This window comes from Zingiber officinale, chromosome 5B (assembly GCF_018446385.1).
Source record: "Zingiber officinale cultivar Zhangliang chromosome 5B, Zo_v1.1, whole genome shotgun sequence".
Classification (NCBI taxonomy): Eukaryota; Viridiplantae; Streptophyta; class Magnoliopsida; order Zingiberales; family Zingiberaceae; genus Zingiber; species Zingiber officinale.
In genome coordinates, this window is record NC_055995.1 from 33,730,481 (window position 1) to 33,756,067 (window position 25,587).

The 25,587-nt window shown below is 49.5% G+C and overlaps 1 protein-coding gene across 2 annotated transcripts; it reads right to left on the reverse strand.

Annotated features, from left to right (window-relative positions):
- Positions 1–268: 268 nt before the first annotated feature.
- Positions 269–1,421, reverse strand: LOC121984337 (bZIP transcription factor 44-like). 2 transcript variants are annotated; one of them, XM_042537225.1, is made up of 2 exons: positions 1,160–1,421; positions 269–901 (listed from the first exon to the last, which is right to left on the reverse strand). In XM_042537225.1, the coding sequence occupies exons 1-2, from the start codon at positions 1,192–1,194 to the stop codon at positions 439–441; spliced, it is 498 nt and encodes a 165-aa protein (XP_042393159.1). In that variant the 5' UTR covers positions 1,195–1,421; the 3' UTR covers positions 269–438. The 2 variants fall into 2 exon arrangements, with proteins under 2 accessions (XP_042393159.1, XP_042393160.1); XM_042537226.1 differs by having other exon boundaries at positions 269–1,418.
- Between the last annotated feature and the right edge of the window lie 24,166 nt (positions 1,422–25,587).

The following is a 25,587-nucleotide window of genomic DNA, read 5'->3' on the forward strand; positions in this document are numbered from 1 at the left end:
GAGCCTCTGCTACTCCCCGAAGTGTTTTGTTTAAGACCGCAAGCCAAAAGATTGTGCAGACACACGGCAGTCAAGAAAAACTATTTAATTGCCTGTATGCACTGTTTTCTACCGTTCAACATCGGTACGGTTATTTACACTGTCGGCTCGTGTTGCCTCAATGCACTGTTTTCTACCGTTCAACATCGGTACGGTTATTTACACTGTCGGCTCGTGTTGCCTCAATAATTGCTACTCGCGTTCTTAATATAATATTAGCGATCAAACATTCACGCAAACCTGATCTTTCCTCATCACAAACCATTGACAGGAGCCTAATCGCCCTTCACAAACAAGCTTATGGAAGGCCCCGATTGCTTAAACATATTAGGAACAATTATTACATAGAATATTGAACAAGAAGTACTACCAAAGCTAGAAATTTGACCTCGTCTTTCATCACTGGAACATGATTTCTTCTGAAGCCGTGATGGGTTGATTCGTGCAGCTGAAGTTCCATGGACTGATGAGGTTATCAGTGAACTGAGCCTGAAAAACTTCAGGGCGTGGATGAAAACTGTTGCTGCTGCTGCTGCTCTTGAGATTGTTAAGAATCTCATTGAGGGCCTGTAGTCTGTTGCTCAGTTCCATCGCCTGAGCTCTCAGCACGGAATTCTCAGCCTCCACGCCAGATCTGCGCTGCGCGATGAGGTTCAGCACGGACAGCGCATGGCTGCTCTCCTTCCTCAACTGACTCACCTGCGCCATCAGATCATCCAACTGCTTCTGCTTGCGCATCCTCGATCGCCTAGCCGATTCGCGGTTCGATATCATCCTCTTCCGTTTCTTCTGATCCAGCAAAGCCTGCAAGTCCTCTTCCGAACCCGAGTTGTGCAATAGGCTGGATCCGGAAGAAGTTCCACTAGAAGAAGCCATCAGAACAAGCAGAGGAAAAATAAGTTGCTTTTGTCGACTAGAATTCGGTGAGGCTACAGCTTAGCTACTTAGTTGACGAAAATACGAAGAAGCCAATATCTTTGCGAAGATGGAAAAAAGGCTCCAGCTAACACTCACTTCTCAACACAAGAAATCGTGAAAAACATAGAACCAGTAGAGAAAAACTACAGAGAAGGATTGAGCAAGATGACTCATACGCAGAAGGGTGAACTTTATCACAAACCAGGACAGAAGGACTTCACTTAGGGTATGCTGCATGAATCAGAAACATTAAGAGGTAGAAATGTTGCATGTGATCAGTCCCCAAAATGGAATCAACACATAATTATACAGCAGCTTCGTTTCCCTGAAGATTTTGAACTCTAGAGCAGTGGGGAAAAAAAAATACAAACAAGAAAGCCAATGAAGAATGAGAACAGCAGAATCTTAGGGAAGCTAGGCAAGGAGAAGGTGAAAAGGGAATTGAAGTTTAGAAGATGGTGGCATTTATAGAGAAAGATGGACCCTCCGGAAGTTGCTCTGATTTATTGCAAGGTAGGTGACATTTCACACAAGCAAACAATTCCAGCTGGTGGGATGAACTGACCTCTCAGTTACTCCCAACCGATCTCTGCTTTTCCTTGGATCCCACCACTGGTAACTCCACTGTGGATGTGCGTTTTATAAGCTGATTTGACTACTTTGCAGTAAGTGAGTTACGATATCTTTTCTTGCAAAAATGATCATACTTATACTGTAATTATATAAAAGACGGTAAATCATCTGATCAGCTTATAATCAATCGGTTCATTACAAACTGCAGAATCTATTACTACAAAAAATAAAATAAAGCATCTAAAGTAAACTAAGGCATGAATGCTATATTGTGACATCTGATAAACTAACTCAAGCATATATACCATTGATAAATGTATAGTTCCTACCCTTTTGGTGGAACACTGAAACTAAACTATGACACATAATGCTATTACACTATAGCACTTTGTATACTAAACTATGACACTTGCTACTAACTTTGCCGAGGCCACCAAAACCTTATAATTCAATCGAGAATTTACTATTGGCTTCCAACAATCATAAGATCAATCAACTAGTGGATACATTTGGGTAATACTTTTGGCATAAGATCGAACTTCCATGAAAACATCTAAAATATTCCTCTAATACTGCTTAAGTATAAAAAAATATACCAAGTGACCTCAGATGGCTTATTGAAGATTTCCTTGACGTCGTTAATTACTTGTAATTTCACATAAGATACATCTCTATCTTGTAGGGTGATGTGTAATTTTTTTTCCTTTTAATTTTAGATCTATTCTTTGTCTTATTGTATAGATAATTGATTGAAAATTTTGTTTGTTTAGTTGAGGTTTCATCCTAGAGTGAAAATCTTACTAACATTTGCATATGGACTAACATTTGAATTTATTTTGTATTTGTCAGAAAAATGTCCTTTCCTTTAACCCACAACATAATTAGCTTGCGCTTGAAAGTTTTTCAAGCTAAATCTTTTTCTCTATTATATAGCAGTTGAGTCTATTAGTACTACTGGACCATCTCATTCTAACCCACAACATATATAAAATTTCCATTTAAACATACTATAATATTAATTAAGCTTGCTTTTTTTAATTTGATCTTCAGATTGAATAGATCACTTATGTTTCTTGATGTTTTCAAAAGATGGTTTCTTATTCTTTTTTTTTTTGTGAAAATATTTGTGGTCTGTTATTTATCATGAGTACTATTGTAGACATGATATTGTTTCTCTTATTGTCCTTTGATGAATTATTGGCTTCGGTTAAATTGTTTGATTAATTGCAAATGTTTTTTTTTTCATCTTTTTAGGGTCCCATGCAGTCTGGACCAGTAATTAGGTTCACTTAAATGGTCTGCATCTACAATGAATCATCATGTCTGATACGGTTGGTAATGAAGGGGCCCAAGAGGAAAGGATTAGAGGAGTCAAAGGCCAGGTGGCGGTCAAAAGTCAAGAGGAGGTGGCAGTCAATAGTCATGGCGACTTGGCGGTCGAAAAATCAGGTGGAGGGGGCAGTCAGAGTTCAGCATAGGGGGTAGCCAAGGGTCAGACAGACTTGTTGATCGTGAGAAAAGATGTAGGAGAATGAGGAGAAAGCCAGGCGGAAGCAAATTGGGATCGGCAGAGCCAGGCGGAAGCAAATCGGGATCGGCAGAGCCAGGCGGAAGCAAATCGGGATCGGCAGAGCCAGGAGGAAGCAAATCGGGATCGGCAGAGCCAGGCGGAAACAAATCGGGATCGGCAGAGCCAGGAGGGAGCGAATTGGGAGCGGCAGAGCCAGGCGGAAGCAAATTGGGATCGGCAGAGCCAGGCGGAAGCAAGTCGGGATCGGCAGAGCCAGGCGGAAGCGAAGCGGGATCGGCAGAGCTGAGCAGAGTCAACTCGATCTACAGGTCTGCGGTGGAGGGCTAGGAAATACAAAGCGCAGAGGCAGGTGGGGATCGGCAAAGCTGAGCAGAGTCAGACCATCTGGCAGGTGACACCTAGGGGCTGGAACTGATAGGGAGAAGTAAGGCCAGTGCAAGTCGCAATGAATCGGAGAAGCCAAGTTGTGCGGGTGCGGAGAATCTCAACGGTCTGTCGAGGATAATCATTACATACCAACAATACGTGCGAAGGCGAAGGTTCCTAAAACCGAAAGATGCCCTCATATCCAATAGTAGCCCGCCAGTTGTGTCTCGCTACAAGACAAAACCCATATGAGAAGGCGGAGTTTCCAAAACAGAGAGATGCTTTCACGGCAAATAGCAGCACGACAGGTGTCCGGGATTACAGGACAAAGCCCGGTGCCTAACGTTTTTTGACAGGATGGCAGGTTCTAAAAGGAGGACGCATAAAAGGGGAGAGATCCCTCAGAAGCAGGTACGCGCACACACTCCCTCGTCACTTTTTTTCCACAACTGTTTTTCCTTTGGCTTCTCTCTGTTTTTTCTGGGGAAAAAGGACCTAACTTGAGCGTCGGAGGGCCTGATCCGGGGACTTTTTCCCTGGGTTTCGGTCTCTAACGTGAAGGGGGAGATCGTCTGAGTGTGCGCAGGGTCCTGCGGCAACATCAGCCACCCGTGGAGGCCGAATCATCTTCTGCGACTTCCCGTCAACAGCCAGGCCACCTCGACCAGCCTCCGTCCGACTCAGCCTCCGGACGGGATCAAATTTGGCACCGTCTGTGGGAAACACAACAACCTATTCCGGAGCGTGAAGATGGAGGACTCTGGTCGAAGTTCCAGCAGGAGGATTAACGTCACCATGACCGCGGGGGAGTACGAGCTCTTCAAGGAGGTCAGGAAGCAGGCCGCCTCTGAAAAACAAGGAACGGTTTCACGACCTCGCCTGGCGCCCGAAGCATCTAGAGAGCCATCTCCTGCCTCCGACAGGGGCTCAAAGAGGAAGCAGCAGGAAGAACTCCCTCGTACTTCATTCCGGGAGCCTCGCCGCAACTATCATCGAGCCGAACCTCGTGCGCACAGTCCAAAGAAAGAGGAGCCGCCGGCGTCGGTGGCGGAAAGCTCTCTACATCCACCTCGGGATTCCGGAAAGGGGAAAGCTATAATCCCTGCCAGAGATCTGCCTGAGGATTCGGATGACAAAGTACCCTTCTCGGCTCGGATCCTTAGGGAAAGCCTGCCCAAGGGATATCGAGCCCCGAACATTGGAGAATACGATGGGAGTAAGGACCCGGAAGAGCACCTGAGGAAGTTCAAGAACGCGGCTATCTTGTACCAATACAGCGATGCTGTCAAATGTCGAGTATTCCTACACACCCTGTCAGGGTCGGCGCAGAAGTGGTTCGATGGATTCCCCCCGGAGTCCATCAATCGCTTCATGGATTTCAAAACGGCCTTCCTACGCCGTTTCGCCAGTAGTCGTAAGTATCAAAAAACCGACCACTGTCTTTTTGCTCTCAAGCAGGATTCGACTGAGCCCTTGCGGAGCTACATCAACCGGTTCAGTCTGGTGGCCAACGACGTCCCCTCCGCCACCTCAGAAATATTGATGAGCGCCTTCTCCCACGGATTGCGAGAAGGGGAATTCTTTAAGGACCTCATCAAAAACTCCGCCCGAAGCTTCGACGATATGGTGGAGAAAGCTTCTTGCTACATCAAGGTGGAAGAAGCGCAGGCCGCTAGGTGGAAGGCCGAGAAGACGGTGGCTCCGGGCAACAGACCTGAAAGGAGAGCACCGCAGCCAGCTCAGCCCTTCCAGCGCGTTCAACCCAGGCCTGCCCCCCAGCCCGCTCAAGGAGTCAGGCCAGCTCCGCGAGTCGCCGCCGTACACGCGCCCAGGCCTGGACCAAGGGGGGCACCATATTGCACATATCATCGGTCCAGGACGCACGATCTCAGTAACTGCTTCCAATTCGCCCGCGACTCCAGGCGAGCTGCGGAACAGGGCTTGCCTCCCCCGGCGTTGGCGCCCCAAATACAGAGAATGGAGGAAGAACGGGCTGCAGCTGGGCGTGCTCGGCAGACCCGGCTCGACCTAGCCGGCCCATCTAACCAAGTTGGCCTCGGGGAAGACCGAAGGGATGCCGGCGAACTGGAGAACCGGGGCAACGTTGCTGTGCGAGAGAGCGGTATGATCTCAGGAGGGCCCACTGACGGGGACTCAGGCCGAGCCCGCAAGTCGCACGTTCGGCGGTTGTATGTGGGAGCCGTGGGATGCAGCCACGAGCAGGCCTCCGGCCCTGTTATTAGCTTTGGACCTCAAGACTTGGAGGGCCTGGAACTGCCCCACGACGACGCCCTCATAATCAAGGCCGTTATCGCTAATAGCCGAGTGACTCGGGTCTTTGTGGATACCGGGAGCTCGGTCAACATTTTATTCAGGGCTGCGTTTGAGGAAATGCAGATCGACGCCGCTGAGCTCCAACCTGTAACCACTTCCTTGTATGGGTTTACAGGTAATGAAGTCAAACCCATGGGTCAGATCAAGCTGGCCATTTCCATGGGCATTGAGCCATTGGTGCGCACGCGGAGGAGCACTTTCATTGTGATGGATTCGCCTTCCTCCTACAACGTCATCCTGGGAAGGCCAGCTCTGCATGAGTTCCGGGCTGTCGTCTCCACTTTTCATCAGAAGATCAAGTTTCCGGTCGGCGAGCAAGTCGGGGAGGTCAAGGGAGAGCAGAAGGTGTCTCGAAGCTGCTACATAGATATGGTCCGGGTGGAGGCGCGTAAGAGCCGGCGGACTCAGGATGGTGGAGTACATGCTATCCAAGAAGAGCCTCTGCCTATTGCAGAGGAGCCCATTCCTTGGGAAGAAATTCGGCTGCATGAGGACAGAGCAGAGAGCATCACCCGCATTGCCAGTGACTTACCGCTGGAGCTTAAGTCTGAGCTAATACAGTGCCTGATCCGCAATAGGGACGTTTTTGCTTGGTCACCAGAAGAGTTGCCCGGGGTCAGGCCAGAAGTAGCTGAGTACAAATTGCATATTATACCCGAGGCCAAGCCAGTCAAGCAGAAGAAGAGAAACTTCTCCGCCGACCAGAACAAGATTATCCGAGCTGAAGTGGATCAGCTCAGGAGGGCGGGACATGTGCGAGAGGTGCAATTCCCGTCCTGACTTTCTAACGTCGTGTTGGTGAAGAAGCCAAACAACAAGTGGAGGGTGTGCATAGACTTTCGCGACCTCAACAAAGCCACTCCCAAGGACTGTTATCCTCTCCCGCGTATCGATCAGGTAGTGGATTCTACTGCTGGCTGTGAGAGGATATGCATGATGGACGCTTACCAGGGATATCATCAGATACCCTTGGCCAGGGAGGACCAGGAGAAAGTCAGCTTCATAATGGCCGACGGTACCTTTTGCTATACAGTCATGCCATTTGGGCTCAGGAATGCTGGGGCTACCCACCAAAGGATGATGGACAAAGTCTTTCGGAGTCAGATCAGGGGGAACGTAGAGGTCTATGTTGATGATATCCTGATCAAGTCCCCCCTGGCGTCCAGCCTAATAAGAGATGTAGAACAAACCTGCGGGACTCTGAGGCAATATGGGGTGAAGCTGAATCCCCTGAAGTGTCTGTTCGGGGCCAAAGGAGGAAAGTTTCTGGGCTATCTGGTGACCGAGCGAGGGATAGAGGCCAACCCGGAGAAGGTGCAAGCACTTCGGAACATGCAGATCCCTCAGAATCTGAAGGAAACGCAGAAGCTGGTCGGTAGGATAACAGCACTGTCCCGATTCATCTCCAGATCTGCAGATAGAGTGGCGCCCTTCTTCAAAGTGCTCAGGAAAGCGGCCAAGTTTCAGTGGACGGAAGAATGCACACAGGCCTTCGAGGAACTAAAGCAGTACCTGGAGTCCTTACCATCACTGTTCAAGCCTGTTGTGGGAGAGCCCCTTTGGGTCTACTTGTCAGCTACCCCCGAGGTCGTGGGGGCCGTGCTGGTTAAGGAGCAAGACAATGTACGACCAGTGTATTTTTTCAGTCATCTATTGAAGGGGGCTGAGTCTCGGTACACGGCCCTGGAAAAGTTGGTTTACGGACTTGTTCTAATGGCTCGACGCCTCCGATCGTATTTTATGGCACATCCCATCACCGTCCTGACAAACAGTACTATGGACCGAGCCCTCACCAAGGTGGAGGTAGCGGGCCGGCTTATCAAATGGGCGACCGAGCTAGGGGAATATGATATACAGTATCAGCCCCGAACCGCGATCAAAGCACAGGCTCTAGCGGATTTCTTGACAGAAGTTTATCAGGCCGACTCGGAGGAAGTCTGGAAGATTTATGTAGACGGATCAGCTACCCATCGGGGAAGTGGCGTAGGCGCACTTCTAATATCCCCACAGGGAGATATTATGCAGCTGGCTGTACGACTGAATTTCAGAGCTACCAACAATGAGGCAGAGTATGAAGCTCTATTGGCAGGTTTGCAAGCAGCTCGGCATGTGGGGGCGAGCAAAGTCGTAATACATTCAGATTCGCAGCTAGTAACTCAGCAGGTGACCGGACACTTCGAAGCAAACAATGAAAAGATGCAAGTTTACAAGGAAGCCTATGAGAAGATGAGGAAAGATTTCAAAGAAGTCACAGTTACCAAGATTCCCAGGGCTGAAAATGAAAGGGCAGATGAACTAGCTAAAATGGCCAGCTCTCTGACTACTTGGGTACTTGACAGACCTATAGTGCAGACCTTCCTTATAGCTCAGATCGATTTACAAAATAATTTGGGAGAAACAATTGATTGGAGGGCGCCCATAATAAGTTTCCTTCAGCAGGGAATTATACCCACCAACCCAGAAGAGGCACGAATGCTCAGGAGACAGGCCCATTCTTATATCATGATCGGAGATCAACTCTACAAAAGGTCTTTCTCTAGACCTCTGCTCAAGTGCTTGAATATGGGAGAAGCAGATCAGGCCTTACGAGAGATACACTTGGGGTGCTGTGGTAATCACGCAGGCGGGAGAACACTGGCTCGGAAAGTACTGTTGGTCGGGTATTTCTGGCCTACTTTGCAGAGGGACGCGCAAAAGTTGGTGAATACTTGTCTGTCATGCCAAAGGTACCAGAATCTGACGCACCGACCTACAGAGATGCTGAGAACTTCTATAGTGTCTTGCCCGTTTGGCCAGTGGGGTATGGATATCGTGGGTCCTTTCCCGATGGCTACGGGGCAAAGGCGTTTCTTGCTGGTAGCAGTAGATTACTTCTCCAAGTGGGTGGAAGCGGAAGCTCTGGCTAAGATCACTGAAGATGCGGTGATCCAGTTCTTATGGAAGAATATCTTTTGCAGATTCGGCTTGCCTCACAAACTGGTGTCAGACAATGGTAGGCAATTTCAAGGGCGCAAGATACAAGATTGGTGCAAGGGGTTTGACATAACTCAGGCCTTCACTTCGGTGGCGCATCAAAAAAGCAATGGTCAGACAGAGGTAGTCAACCGAGAAATAGTGCGGGGGCTCAAAGTCAAGCTGGATCATACGGGAGGCAGTTGGGTGGACGAGCTCCCAAGCATCTTATGGGCCTATCGTACAACACCCCGAGAAAGTACAGGTCTGACACATTTCCATTTAGTGTATGGCAATGAAGCAGTGGTACCTCTGGAGGTCGGGATACCATCTGTGAGAAGAATAATGTATGATGAAGGGAACGCAGAGCGACGGCTGGCTGAGCTAGATTTTATCAGCGAAACCCGTGAACAAACAGCGGCCAGGTTGGAAGCCTATAGACAGAGAATGAGGCAGAATTATAATAGAAGGGTGACCCCCCGATTCTTCGGAGAAGGAGATCTCGTTTGGAAGCAGATAAAGCCCTTAGGGGAAGTGACGAAGTTGGCTCCTCAATGGGACGGACCGTACAAAGTTATCAAGAAATTGGCATCGGGAGCCTATTATTTGCAGGACGCTCAAGGAAGGAAGCTGGATCGACCTTGGAGTGCTAACTACCTACAGCCCTATCGAGTTTGAGGGGGCTGGCTCTGTGGACGTAGGCCGGATCAGACGAAGGGCGTGGAGACAGTAGGAGAGTCAAGTGAAAACTCGAAGAAGACATGTGTACATGTAACAATTTCCCAGTTTAAGTGGCTAGTACAGATCATTTGAAAGGAGCAAAAATCTCATCCGGAAAGCCTTGAATGATTTGGTCGTGATTCAAGAAGTCTGCCGGGGGGATAGAGCTCAAGAAGCCATGTGCATGCAGTTGCCTGATAACTCCAGCCGCCGTATATGGCACGGTCGTAGCAAAGCGTGCCCCAGCCTAGGATAGAAATTCGGGAGAAGTTAGATACGACATTCGGCTTCGCAGGCAACGAACCTCCTCTCCTTCTTGATAGACAGTTAAGGCGGTGGATACTCCAGTTAACGCCGCTCGGGACTGTGACAGTTCTGCTTTCAGCGCCCGCAATTCAGCTGCTTGAGTCTCCAACTGTGCCGCCTGGACCTCCAGTTTATTGTTCTTGTCCTGCAGAAGAGTATTCTTGGATTGTATTTCCTGAGCTTTGTGGGCTAGTTGCTGTTGAAACCCCGCCTCAGAGGCAGCTCTTTCCTCTTTTACAACCCGGAGCTCATCTCTCACCTGTATCAAGGACTGTTTCTGACGGTCAGTCTGATTGGTTAAGGCCTGAATCTCCGCTCGCAAAGCATAGCTGGCTTGGGCGGGATCGTTCAATTGCAACTCTAATTCGGAGACTCTCTCCTGGAGTTCCTTGCTTTCATGATGAAGGGTGTGGAAAGATTGGTTCAGCACTAGGGATTCTGCATGAGTCTGGAGGAAAGATATAACCCTCAGTTATGGCCAACCACTACCCAGTATAAGGTGAAGAGTACTTACTTTAGCCCAGGACTTTGAGAACCTGTCCATCTGGGCTAATGGAGGTGCGTCACCCATTTGATCCATACTCTCTGCCCACAAACTACCGAGGTAGCCTTTCATCATCAAAAGGCTTGTGGGGGCGTCGTGTCGCCGAGTTAGAGCAGCTTCAGAAGGGATGGTGGTCCTGTAACGATGGCGGGCGGAGAAGGAAGGTTGAGACGGGCCGGCGTCAGCACCATGAGGGGCCAGCGGTGGTTCGGGAACGGGCTCAGTGGGCACTGGGTTTTGATGATCGCCGGGGCCGTCTCCCTCTGTAGCAGTAGGAGCAGAGCGGAACGCAGCCGGTCGCCCCCTGTAGGGGTTAGGAGAGGCTGCCAGATAAGGGGAACGGAAGTAAAGAGGGAAGTAATGTCAGGGCCAGTCACGACAGTAGCAAAGGGCATTATGGTCATATGAAAAAACAGAACCAAGCGTTAATGAAGTCAGATTTGGTCTTCGGCGCCGCCTGTGAAGCAGGGGCTGGTTGTCAGAGTCAGAATCATTAGAGCGAGGCTGACCCTGTGAAGAGGCCGCCGCTCTCCTGTCGGTGGCGCCCCGGCCGGAGGAGCTTGGACCTGCGCGATGAAGAGCCACGCGACTGCGTCCGGATGCCCGCGAGGCTCCTCGGAAGGCGCTTCTGGCCGGGTGAGTAGCTTGGCCCCGACCCCGACCTCGGCTCGAGGCGGCAGGGGAAGGAGAAACGGCTTGTGAGGCAGGGTTGGGAGCAGGCTGAGTCGCTGCCCCGACTGAGGCAGACCCAAGGTGAGGGAGTAGCCTCCTGCCCAAGATTGTCCGACTGCGCCGCATTATCTCCCGGTCATCGAGGGGCAGAGGCAGAACCTCCGACGCACGATATAAAACTTCAGCTGAAGGCGCCAACACGAGAAGTCACTACCACAGGGAAAGTGATCGAAGAGGAGGCATCCAACACGAACTTACCTAAGGAGCGCGGGGTGTCAGAAGTACAGCGGCTTAGCCTGAAGAAAGAAAGTAGCTCTTCAGATAGTAGTCTCGTCAGATTCAAGCGCCACTCCTCCATTCGATCAGCAGCCATGGCATAGGGGAGGTCCATGTGGAATTCGTCCAGCGCTGGAGTCAGAGGTAGTTCAGGTTGCCAATGCATGGGCCATTCTGTTTCCTCCGGAAACCGGAGAAAAAAGAACTTTTTCTTCCAGTTAGCACTGGGAGAAGGAAGAGAAGAAAAGAAAGCAGTTTGGCTGCGGGCTTGGAAATCAAAGAGACCATCGGCACGCCGAACGAGAGTGAAGAAGCAATGAAAAAGGGGAGCTGACCAGGAAACCTCACAAACTTCGCAGAGTACTACAAAGCCACATAAAATCTTTATGGAGTTGGGGGTTAGCTGACCTAAGGGGATCTTAAAGTAGTGGCACACTCCAGACAAAAAAGGATGAGGGGGCAGACGAAGGCCAGATACAAATTGCTCAGTGAAGAAAGTGCACGAACCAGGCAGAGGGTCGAAATATAAGTTCACGCCAGTATGAATGATGGGGCGAAAGCTAGTAGGGATTTCGTAAGTGTACCGTAGGTCATCCCAATCTAACTCAGCGAAAGTTGAAGCGTCTGGGAAATGCTCCGCCAGCAAGGAAGCCCAAGAAGGAGAAGTCATTGCAAGGAAGATTATAGCAGAAGGCAGGAGGAACCGATGAAGAGAGGGGGGCTTGGAGGAAAAAGAAGAAGCGCGGCGCAGCCTCAGAAACGATCAGTCGGCAGCGGCGATGTTTGAGTACTTCGGGGCGATAGCGAATCATAACAAAAGGGAGAGAGGAAGAAGATACTTATAGGTATGGTGGAGGAAGAATATTCTCGTAAGTCCGCAACGGACGGTGGATGCAGGGGCGGATGCAGGCAGGGAGCGTTCTGTGATGAGCCTCGGAAATATAACCAGAGGGCATTATTGGAAAGGCGAGGGCTCGAAGCATGAAGCATCCCCTGAAGGAGTCGCTCCAACCAAGACAAAAGTATACGGAAGAGCCATCAAGGAGACAGGTAATGCAGGTCAGCAGGCTTCAGGGACATGCGAAATAAGAGTTGGCCCGGGCCGGGCTAGGCGCAAAGACAGCTATCAGAGGAAGCAAAACAAGGCCAAACAAAGCAAGCAAAATGAGCAAGGGCAAACAAATCAGCGGAGATCTAACAAGGCCAAAGGCGACCTACTAAAGAAAGAAACAAGCTAAGGATGTATAAAGAGGAAGCGAGATAATTTGCCGGAGTTCAGAACGACCATAGCAATAATTACAATCACAGAAGGGTCGGCGTCAACACATAGAAGGAGAATATGGTAGTACATCACTCATCATACTACATCCGGGGGGGAAGGCACTGAGTCAACGGAAGTCGAAGGAAGGAGCCCGGGGTCGGCTGGCGCTATATCGGAAGAAGCAGGATCAGTGAGCTCATCAGAGGCGGCAACGGAAGGGGCCTGGGCAGAGATATCCCCGAGAGCTGGATCGGCCACAGGTGGAGGAGCCTCCAAGAGGAACAGTCCCTCATCCGCTTCAAAAGAAGGGAAGGTGTCCTGCGGCAATTCCCTGGTCAGGCGAGCTGTGCCCAGGAACGTGGCGGGAGGTGCCGAGCGTAGGAAGCCCTGCTCAAAGGCTTGTCTGACCCCACCAGCGGCCCCGTGGCAGAGTAGCAAGATCATCCAGCGTCCCAGCTTATGGAGGAAGAAAGAAGAACGGACGTAGGCCAGCCTGTAGGCCTTCAGCCGCTCTGATTCGCCAGCCCGGTACGCCTCCAAACTGTTCCGGTTCTCCTCAGCTTCAGCGCGTGCCACAGTTAAATCACTCTGGCCTTGAGACACCGTTTCCTGGGCCTTCAAGAGATCCGCTTGCAAGGATTGGAGAGTGGATTGGCACGCTTCCCACTGAGTCTGCATGGTTGTTTCTCGGGCAGCGGCAGCACTAGCCAGGGCTTGGGCGTCAGCCAGCCTCATCTGCAAGAGCTCATGACCTTGCCGTAAAAGCGTCAACTCCTCTGATTGAGAGAGCAGCTCTGCCTCTTTGTCCTTCAGCTCAGAGACTGTCGCTTGACGACGATCCACTTCAGAGGCCAGGGAAGACTCACTTGTCTTCAAAGCCGCCTCCAACTGTTGAAGTTTATCAAAGGCAGCATGGGAAATGGTCCGAGCAGAGGCCGCCGACTCCCCGATGGCACGCAAATAGGCATCCAAGCTTCCCAGAGAAGGCTCAGGAGGAGCGGAGGAAGCCGCAGGGTGCTCAAGTTCCTGAAGACGTGCCTTGAGCACCGCGTTCTCTCGCTGAAGCTTGGTTGCTCGCTGCACGGCGCTCAGACTCGCGGAGCAGGTCTGCAAGTGGCCGGAAGAAGAGAAGGGGGGTTACAGAAACACACAGGTATAAGGAAAAAGAAGAGAAAGGGCTTACCGCGACCAGGGAACGAGTAATTTGATCGAATTCCTCCAAAGGGAAACTGCTCTCCCAGAACTGCTGACTGGCTGATTGCCAGGAGATGGCCAGGTCCCCATAGAAGTTGACCCTACCGAAGATAGGCGATGAGTCGGCAGCAAGCGTGCAGGCCGGATCGGTCTCCGAGGGAAGCCTCCATAACGCTTCGAAGGCTGGGTCTGTCGAGGGCAGGTTCAGGGTCGGCATGGCCGAGCTCGGAGGCACGCGAAGAGGAGACGTGGAGGGCATCAGTAAGTACGGGGGCTGATCACTGGAGGATGAAGGCGGGGCAGGTAACGTACTTTGGATTGGCGCCGAAGCAGTCAGGTCCAACGGTGGGTCTGCCACTTCCGGATCAGAGGCCTTCTCCGGGACCAAGCTTGCCTCTTGAACCGGGCTCGTATCCGAGGACCTGGTGGGGGAAGAAATGCTCACTACACGTTGATGGCGGGGAGGTGGAGGAGAAGTTGCGAGGGCTGGGGCTGTTCTCTTGCCCTTGCGCATAAGGCGCAGCTTCATAGTTGGCGGAAGAGAGGACACTGGCTCTGCGGGCGATGGCTCGGTCGCAGGTTGATCAGCGACGTGGGGTAGGGCTGAGTCTGCAAGGCTGAGAGCTGGTGGCTCAATAAGCATCAGGGCGTCCTCTGCCTTAGAAGTCCGGGGTTCAGAAAGTTGTGGGCCAGCGGCAACCGCGGGACCAGAAGGTAGTCCTTGAGTCAGCTCTTCGTTCAGAGCTTGCAGAACGGCCACCGCAGGCGTCTCTTTGCTAGCAAAGGAACGGAGGATGGCGGCCGCTACAAAAAGAAGAAGAAAAAGCACCTCAGTTAGCGAAGAGCAGCGTACAAAAAATATCAACTTACCAAAAGGAGCTCCAATTTCTGTCGGGATAGGGCTAAGACCAAAAGCGTACAGAATGCCCTCCAGCATCAGCACGGACAAGCGAACGACAACGCCGCTCAGCTTGCCTGAGGCTGTGTAGCAGGCGGAATCGTGAGCATGTGAAGGGAGGTCAGTAGCAAGGATAGGCCGCCATTGGGAAGGCCTAGCTAAGGGGGTAGGGGGCTTAAGGAAGAAAAAGCGAGATCTCCAGCCTTTATTGGAAGAAGGTAAGTCGTCAAAAAACTTAAGGCCCGGCTTGGCCTGAACATTGAATATCCCTGCCTCAGCTCGCCGGAAAGAATAGAAGTGATGGAATAGTCTAGCAGTCAAGGGAATTTGATAGATGCGGCACAAGATGATGGTTCCACAGACCGCTCGGAATACATTGGGAGCAAACTGAGAGATACCAATCCCACAGTACTGACTCAACTCAGAGAGAAAAGGATGTAGAGGGAAGCGAAGGCCGCCTAAGACCTGATCCTTAAAGACAGTAATAAACCCTGCGGGGGGAGAAGAAGGGTGTTCGTCTGTCGTGGGGAGGTGAAGCTCATATGTGGCGTCTAGCCCCAAGTTGGATTGCAGTGAAGACAGGTCGTGATGGTCCAAATCAGAGATGTAATGTGAATACCAGAGAGGGTCCTTACCATCCATGGCTGTGAGGAGCAAGCAGGCGAGGGGGATGAAGGCAAGAAGGGTCACAGGTCAGGCGTAAGCAGAGAGACGAGGAGCTGCGCTGCTAGAAACGGCCGCGAACGAAGAGAGGAGGATGGCGAAGCGTCGGGGTAAGGAAAGCAGACTGCCTTTAGGGTTTATAAAGCCCCTTCATTCCTAGGAAACATCGAGAGTCGAGCCGCATATCTTTTTGGGACAACGTGCCTCAACGCCGTCGGATGGGAAATAAGCGCCGAAGGATGCAAAAGGGAGTCAGATGCTAGCGTCAGGGGGCGTGCGCAAAGGCGCGGGACAGGTGTCATCGCGAGAAGGAACGCATTAAAGGTCGACAAGGCAAGGTAATCATGAAGGGGCGTGGCCTCAAAAAAGAAGCATTCTTCGTGAAAGGCTCAAGGCGAGGCGGGAAGTTTCATGAAGCTGCAGAAGTCAAGCAATTCAAAAGGGTCGTAGGTAAGACGGGACAGTAGAAGCGATTGCCAGACCAAAAAAGTAGCAAGCAGGGCTGCGGAGACATTCCTCGACCGAGCAAGCAGCTCTGCGTAGGTAGCCCTAATCCGAGCAATTGACCAGGAGCGTCACAAGAACTGCGGAATCATCATAAGATACAAGGGCATTGTGGCCCAAGGGTGGAGTAAAGTTTTTACGCTCCCTCTTCCATTCTTAATTCTATACTGTGCGTAATGCAATTGCAGGAATAAACGCGACACAAATGAGGACGCCCAAAGCTAGCAATAGCGACAAGAATAACTAAAGCAATGAGGTCGGCGTAGGCGGCACGGATGGAGACGAAGAAGAGTGACTCATCTAGGCCTTTGCCGTTCGGGGGTTATTACTAGTCTCGGACCAGCGCCATCGCCACCGGTCTCGGACCGGAGTATCATTACTGGTCTCGGACCAGCGCCATCACCTCCGGTCTCGGACCGGAGTATCATTACTGGTCTCGGACCAGCGCCATCGCCACCGGTCTCGGACCGGAGTATCCAGACTCTCGCCTTAGTGCGAGTTATAAGTGAGCTCTGCTCTCACGACCAACGACCTTTCAGGTCGGCTCCCATGCAAGAAATAAAAGTGAGCCTCGTGCTCACGCCCAACGACCTTTTAGGTCGGTAGTCCCAGACTCTCGCCTCAGTGCGAGTTATAAGTGAGCTCTGCTCTCAAGACCAACGACCTTTCAGGTCGGCTCCCATGCGAGAAATAAAAGTGAGCCTCGTGCTCACGCCCAACGACCTTTTAGGTCGGTAGTCCCAGACTCTCGCCTCAGTGCGAGTTATAAGTGAGCTCTGCTCTCACGACCAACGACCTTTCAGGTCGGCTCCCATGCAAGAAATAAAAGTGAGCCTCGTGCTCACGCCCAACGACCTTTTTGGTCGGTAGTCCCAAACTCTCGCCTCAGTGCGAGTTATAAGTGAGCTCTGCTCTCACGACCAACGACCTTTCAGGTCGGCTCCCATGCGAGAAATAAAAGTGAGCCTCGTGCTCACACCCAACGACCTTTTAGGTCGGTAGTCCCAGACTCTCGTCTCAGTGCGAGTTATAAGTGAGCTCTGCTCTCACGACCAACGACCTTTCAGGTCGGCTCCCATGCGAGAAATAAAAGTGAGCCTCGTGCTCACGCCCAACGACCTTTTAGGTTGGTAGTCCCAGACTCTCGCCTCAGTGCGAGTTATAAGTGAGCTCTCCTCTCACGACCAATGACCTTTCAGGTCGGCTCCCATGCGAGAAATAAAAGTGAGCCTCGTGCTCACGCCCAACGACCTTTTAGGTCGGTAGTCCCAGACTCTCGCCTCAGTGCGAGTTATAAGTGAGCTCTGCTCTCACGACCAACGACCTTTCAGGTCGGCTCCCATGCGAGAAATAAAAGTGAGCCTCGTGCTCACGCCCAACGACCTTTTAGGTCGGTAGTCCCAGACTCTCGCCTCAGTGCGAGTTATAAGTGAGCTCTGCTCTCACGCCCAACGACCTTTCAGGTCGGCTCCCATGCGAGAAATAAAAGTGAGCCTCGTGCTCACGCCCAACGACCTTTTAGGTCGGTAGTCCCAGACTCTCCCCTCAGTGCGAGTTATAAGTGAGCTCTGCTCTCACGACCAACGACCTTTCAGGTCGGCTCCCATGCGAGAAATAAAAGTGAGCCTCGTGCTCACGCCCAACGACCTTTTAGGTCGGTAGTCCCAGACTCTCGCCTCAGTGCGAGTTATAAATGAGCTCTGCTCTCACGACCAACGACCTTTCAGGTCGGCTCCCATGCGAGAAACAAAAGTGAGCTCGGTCCTCACGCCCAACGACCTTTCAGGTCGGCCCCATGCGGGGATTAGAAATCAACTCCTCTGCGAAAATCATAAGCGAGCTCGGTGCCTATGCCTAACTACCTTTCTGAGAGATATGCCTCACCTTGAGCAGAGCGTTTTCCATAATCAGGTCAGCTACATCTGGCTTTACTTTACGCGAATTTCAAATATGCAGCAAATACGCAGGGCAAAGGATGCGGAACGTCATCTACCCTACTCCTAGAGCGTCAGCATTAACTATGAAATCAGGTTTTGCGCGTTCATTACAGTTTTAAGTCTTAAGCACTATGTCGATTTTATTATCCAAAACTCATACATGAAAAGGAATCATGAAGCGATTTTTGACTCTTACATACGGACCAGTTCCTAAAAAATACTTGCTAGATGAAAATTGAGCAGGAGAGACCATGTCGAAAGGAGACAAATGTACAAACACCGCAGCACAGTCCAATAAAAAGGTGATACAGCCAAGGCCACAAGCAGGAACACCGTATGACAAAGGAGTCACTGCGACAACTATTCCCTAGGCCAGCTTTGACTCGGGGAAGGAATTGGCCCTGGGGAATGAGCACTCCCGCGTGAAGACCTGTCGGGAGAGTCATGGGCGTTCACAGCTCGAGCCAGCTCCGCGCGTAAAGATCTGATGACCGCTTGCTGCTGAGTGATGGTGCGTTGCTTATCCTCGAGGCCCGCACGGAGGAGGGAGAGCTCCTTTTCATGCTCTCGACGCAACTGTTCCTGGAGACCAAGTTGACGCTGCAGGCTAGCCTGGCACTGCTCCTTCCTCGTCTTCTCCACATCCACGCAGTACTTTGCAAGGCGATACTGGTCTTCCATGGAACGCAGAGCAGCTACCTGGCGATCTCGATCCTGAGACACGCGATTTAGCTCGCGCTCTCTCGAGACAAGTAGCGTGGTGAGTTCGTTTACCAGCGTTTGGGAGGGTGGTTGGTCAACTTCCTGAGAAGAGGGAGGAGAATGCATTGTGTGGAGAAGCGGTTGGCGGAACGCGGGTAAGACAGCGTAAAAAAGAAGGGATAGCATGGAGAAGCGACCTTAAGGCTCCTTATAAAGAGGAGTAGCAGCTAAGTCAAAGCAACTGCGGGGGCGCGGCGCCCCAAGCGGCTGGCGACGCAATAAATGAGGCACGGCACCCCAAGCGACGCGACACAAAAGTCGACGCCTGAGGCAGGGCGCGCAGAGATATGCTGAGGTCATAGAGATACGCTGAGGTAGATAACCAGAGATACGCTGAGATCATAGGGATATGCCGAGGTCACAGAAATGTGCGGAGGTCTAGTCAGTCAGACTGTCGTCCTCCTTCGACTAGACTTGAGGGGGAGGCTTGTGATACGGTTGGTAATGGAGGGGCCCAAGAGGAAAGGATTAGAGGAGTCAAAGGCCAGGTGGCGGTCAAAAGTCAAGAGGAGGTGGCAGTCAATAGTCATGGCGACTTGGCGGTCGAAAAATCAGGTGGAGGGGGCAGTCAGAGTTCAGCATAGGGGGTAGCCAAGGGTCAGACAGACTTGTTGATCGTGAGAAAAGATGTAGGAGAATGAGGAGAAAGCCAGGCGGAAGCAAATTGGGATCGGCAGAGCCAGGCGGAAGCAAATCGGGATGGCAGAGCCAGGAGGAAGCAAATCGGGATCGGCAGAGCCAGGCGGAAGCAAATCGGGATCGACAGAGCCAGGAGGGAGCGAATTGGGAGCGGCAGTGCCAGGCGGAAGCAAATCGGGATCGGCAGAGCCAGGAGGAAGCAAATTGGGATCGGCAGAGCCAGGCGGAAGCAAATTGGGATCGGCAGAGCCAGGCGGAAGCAAGTCGGGATTGGCAGAGCCAGGCGGAAGCGAAGCGGGATCGGCAGAGCTGAGCAGAGTCAACTCGATCTACAGGTCTGCGGTGGAGGGCTAGGAAATACAAAGCGCAGAGGCAGGTGGGGATCGGCAAAGCTGAGCAGAGTCTGACCATCTGGCAGGTGACACTTAGGGGCTGGAACTGATAGGGAAAAGCAAGGCCAGTGCAAGTCGCAATGAATCGGAGAAGCCAAGTTGTGCGGGTGCGGAGAATCTCAACGGTCCGTCGAGGATAATCATTACATACCAACAATATGTGCGAAGGCGAAGGTTCCTAAAACCGAAAGATGCCCTCATATCTAATAGTAGCCCGCCAGCTGTCTCTCGCTACAAGACAAAACCTATATGCGAAGGCGGAGTTTCCAAAACAGAGAGATGCTTTCACGGCAAATAGCAGCATGACAGGTGTCCGGGACTACAGGACAAAGCCCGGTGCCTAACGTTTTCTGACAGGATGGCAGGTTCTAAAAGGAGGACGCATAAAAGGGGAGAGATCCCTCAGAAGCAGGTACGCGCACACACTCCCTCGTCACTTTTTTTCCACAACTGTTTTTCCTTCGGCTTCTCTCTGTTTTTTCTGGGGAAAAAGGACCTGACTTGAGCGTCGGAGGGTCTGATCCGGGGACTTTTTCCCTGGGTTTCGGTCTCTAACGTGAAGGGGGAGATCGTCTAAGTGTGTGCAGGGTCCTGCGGCAGCGTCAGCCACCCGTGGAGACCGAATCATCTTCTGCGACTTTCCGTCAATAGCCAGGCCATCTCGACCAATCTCCGTCCGACTCAACCTCCGTACGGGATCAATGTCCTTATAAGAATGCAACTTCTCGTCTTTGAAAATGATTGCCCATATTATCCAATAATTTCTTCTTCTTTTTTATTGCTTTTGGGGAATAACATCTCTGTCTATCATGTTCTTTGGAAATTGAAACACTTTACAATCCACAAAAATATATACAGATTGTCTTGATGACATAAAGAATGTACAGCACCTCAACATTATAAAGCACACACTTACCATGTTATTCTTAGAAATTGAAACACTTGATAATCATAATCCACAGAATATTTACAGATTCATGAAATATATAATGTACAATGCCACAATCTCGTGACATTACCCCATGTGCTATTATTATATGTCACTGTGGATGTATATGACTATATATTGCGCATGCACCATAGTCTCCAAATAGTTTAACCTTTCGTCGCATGAGGCCAAGGATTCGGTCGGTGTCATGGTCACTTCTGATGGTTACGTTGTGCTTAAAATTTTACCAGTGCTACCTTAATATTTATCACAAAATATCAATGTCAAAAATATCTGGTCGATATTTATCAATTTTATCAATGATTATATGATTATATGAGATATTATATGATATGAGTTATGATATGTCGATCTGATGAGTTAAAGAGGGGTTTAGATTAAGAAAGATATGAGTAGCATGTTATCGGCCGATCGCAGGCCGTGCGAGCACCCGTGTACTCATATATACTCGGTCGGACAAAGCTCGCCCGAGTATAAAGACATTTAGCCTTATATATAATTTTCAACATATCATTGGTTGACCGCAGGCTGAGCGAGCACCTATGTGCTGATATATGTTCGACCGGGCAAAGCCCGCCCGAGCATAAAAGCATTTAGCTTTATATATGATTTTCAGCATATTACTAGTCGACCGCAGACCGAGCGAACACCCGTGTGCTCATATATGCTCGACCGGGCAAAGTCCGCCCGAGCATAAAGGCATTTAACCTTATATATAATAATTTTCAGCATATTACCGGTCGACCGCAAGCCGTGCGAGCACCCATGTGCTCATATATGCTCGACCGGGCATAAAGGCATTTAGCCTTATATATGATTTTCAGCATATTACCGGCCGACCGTAGGCAAAGGGAGCACCTGTGTGCTCATATATGCTCGACCGGGCAAAACCCGCCTGAGCATAAAGGCATTTAGCCTTATATGTGATTTTCAGCATATTACCGGCTGACCGCAGGCCGAGCAAGCATCCACGTGCTCATATATGCTCGGCCGGGCAAAGCCCGCCCGAGCATAAAGGCATTTAGCCTTATATGTGATTTTCAGCATATTACCGGCTGACTACAGACTGAGCGAGCACCCGTGTGCTCATATATGTTCGGTCGGGCAAAACCCGTCGGAGTATAAAGGTATTTAGCCTTATATATGATTTTCAGTATATTATCGGTCGACCAAATGTCGAGCGAATTAACACCCACGTGCTCATATATGCTCGATCAGGCAAAGCCCGGTCGAGCATAAAGGCACTTAACCTTATATGTGATTTTTAGCATATTATCGGTCGATCACAGATCGAGTGAGCACCCACGTGCTCATATATGTTCGGCCGGGCAAAGCTCGCCTGAGCATAAAGACATGCTCAATAGAAGGTACTCCTAATATATATATACGGTTGGCTTGAACGACCGACCGAGATAGATTCAACATAAGGTATTCTTAATATAGGGTCGGCTGGAACGACCGACCAAGACAGACCCAACATAATATTTGGCGGGAAATATCTTCTAGAATCTTTTTCAGTTATAATGACGTATTCCCAATCACAAATATAAGTCATAAACGACAAAAGAGATACATCTGGGGTACAAAAAAGATTTCTTAAAGGATTATTGCACGAAATATAAAAGATGACTTCATCTCCTAACAAACCCTAACGAATCGGGGACTACTCCACGACTACGGCGATCCTCTTCTCTCCGCGTCCAGCAGCCTAGTGTCCTCTCCCGTTCTCGGCGATCGACAACCGGCGACTCAAGTAAGCTCCTCTCATCCCTCATCTCTTCCGTTTCACGCACACAGCAGTTGCTACAGGGGCCTGCTAGCGGCCGGTAGGCCGCCCTAGGCAACTTCTTGCGGCAGACTGGTCGCGGTAGGAGCTTGCTCGCGGCAGGCCAGCCGTCGCAGGCGTCTGCTCATGGTAGGTCAGCCGCTGTAGGCGATGCTCGCGGCAGGCCAGCCATCGCAAGTGCCTGCTCACGGCAGGTCGACTGTCGCTGGCCGCCACAGGTGCCGCAGTGAGTCTCCACAGGCGTCGCAATGAGTCTCCGCAGGCACTACTCGCGATAGGCCAGCCACCACAGGCGCCTGCTCGCGGTAGGTCAGCCGCCGCAGGATGGCCGCCGCAGGCGCTTGCACGCGATAGGCCGACAGCCGCAGGCGCCATAAGCTGGCTACCGCACGCATCGCAATATCAATAGTTACTTAATGGTTTAACCTTGTTGCTCTCACTTCTAATGGGAAATAGTTTCATATCGAATATTGTGTGATGATATCTCGTGGTCATGAATGGAGAAAACCATATTGTTCGGTGAAGAATTTTGATTTCTAGTTAAAATGGTAATGTTTTATTACTTTGGCACGCTTAAAAACATGTTTAGATCAACTCAAATAAGCACCTTAGTCAAACCATTTCTGTGCGAGGTTTGCATGTCCATTGTTCTATACATTAGATTTGTTTTACTTACATTATCTTTTGTTTATTATAGTTAGTTTCATTATATGTATTGTAACGACCCGACCTCTCGGCCCCTTGGGCGGCCCAACTGACGGCCCATTTGGCGGCCCCTTGGCAGTCCCTTGGGCGGCCCAACCGGTCGTGCCGTTACTCACTAGGTCTTCCCACCCCTGGCCAGTGGATTTTTGCCTTCCCCAGGATTCGAACTCTAGACTTCCAGGCTAAGTACTAGAGTTTATGAATCCTGGTAGCCAAGTGAGCACAAGGGACCGCCAAGGGACCGCCAAATAGGCCGCTAATTTTTTATTGTAACGACCTGACCCCTCGGTCCCTTGGGCGGCCCCTTGGCAGTCCCTTGGGCGGCCCCTTGGCAGTCCCTTGGGCGGGCCAAATGGCGGCCCAAACTGGCAACCCATTATGTCGTCGACCGACGACCCTCGGCCGTGCCGTTACTCACTAGGTCTTCCCACCCCTGGCTAGTGGATTTTTACCTTCCCCAGGATTCGAATTCTAGACCTCCAAGATAAGTACTAGAGTTTATGAATCCTGGTAGCCAAGTGAGCGTCGCTCACTTGGCTACCATGATTTATAAACTCTAGTACTACTTAGTCTGGAGGTTTAGAGTTCGAATCTTGGGGAAGGCAAAAATCCATTGACCACGAGTGGAAAGACCTTGTGAGTAACGGCGCACGGTCGAGGGTCGTCGGTCGACGACATAAGGGGTCGGCAGTTTGAGCCGCCAGTTGAGCCACCCAAGCCCAAGGGGCCAAGGGGTCGGGTCGTTACATGTATTGTTATTTCATTTAATGATGCTCTAAGCAACAACATGTATTTATTAGAAAGTCTAAGTTTATAATGATTCCCTAAGCAATACAATTATATTCTAAGTTTATAATTATTCCATGATATTCTAAATTTATCATTCATTTGCTTTAGGTAACAATGTATATGAACAAAGCTTGGATGTATAATCGATTAGAAAATGAATTTATCAGAGATGATTTTATTGCTGAAGTTGAATAGTTTGTGAACTTTGTTAAAATTCATCCAGAATGTATGAATGGTGCTGAGTTACGGTGTCCGTGCAATCATAAAAAATGTCAAAATAGAACTTTTCGTGATGAGGATACTGTAAAAATGCATATATGTGGAAATAATTTTGTGCCAAATTACTATAACTGGTATTGTCACGGAGAGCCTTGTTTATATGAACCAATTAGGCCTTCTGGTGGTTCCTCTTCTGGAAATACTGTTACCGCTCCTGAAGCAAAAAATAATATTGATATTTCAATACAATCAATGGTTCATGATGTGATGAATGTAGTTGATTATTCCAATATAGATGGAATACCAACACCTGAATATTAGCAACTATATGAAATGTTGAAGGCTAGTGAAAGAGAAGTGTGGGAAGATGTTCCTTCTGGTCATTCTCAACTATTGTCTACTGCAAGGTTATTGAATATGAGAGCATAACATCATTTTTATGAAAGATGTTATGATGACATCTGTCAATTGATGTCAGAGTTGCTCCCTGCTGATAACATAATGACTGCTAGCTTCTATGAAACAAAAAATTGATCAGAGGTTTAGGTTTGCTTGTAGAGAATATTGATTGTTGTATAAACAACTGCACAATATTTTGGAATGAAGACAACGATCTGAATGAATATAAAATATGTACTCACTATCGTTTTCAGCATCGTACTCACATACCAAGGAATAAGAGGAAAAATATTGCTTGGAAAGTGTTGTATTATTTTCCGTTAACTGCTAGTCTTCAACGCTTGTATACATCTGCAACTACAGTTTGCCACATGATGTGGCATCATGAGCATGAGCACGAAGGAGGTATAATGTGTCATCCTTGTGATTCTCCTGCATGGAAACATCTTGATACTGTGTTTTCCTCCTTTGTAATGGAACCACATAATGTGAGATTGGGACTTTCTACAGATGGATTTCAACTATTTGGTCAGTCGAGACAACAATATTCATCTTGGTCAGTTATATTAACACTGTACAACTTATCCCCATGGATGTGCATGAAAAATAAATTTATGTTCCTTACTGTACTTATTCCTGGTCCAACCAATCCCAAAGATAAGATAGATATTTTCTTGCAACCTCTAATTGCAGAGCTGAATGAATTATGGAATGTAAGGTCAGTGACTTATGATGTTACAAGTAAAACTAATTTTACATTGCATGTTGTCTTATTATGGACGATCAGTAATTTTTTAGCATACTCAATGTTGTCGGGATGGAGCACGATTAGTAAATTAGCATGCCCACATTGCATGACAGAGTCTGATGTATTTTTATTACTTTGCAGTGGGAATGTATCTTGGTTTGATAATCACCATAAATTTTTATCAGTTGATCACCCTTTTAGGCGAAATAAGAAAAATTTTCTAAAGAATGTTGTAGTCGGAAAACCTCCCCCAACAGTCTATGCTTTAGGTGAAGAAATCATTGAACAAATAAATAGTTATGGATTTCTCCCAGTATCTCAGCCTAATTCTGATGAGATAAATAAATATCTTGTTAGGATGTGCAAGTGTGGTTAGAAGAAAAGAAGCATTTTCTGAGTTGCCTTATTGGAAGTATCTACTCATTCGACATAATATAGATGTGATGGATGTTGAGAAAAATTTCTTTGATAATATCTTCAACACTGTGATGAAGGTACCTAGAAGAACTAA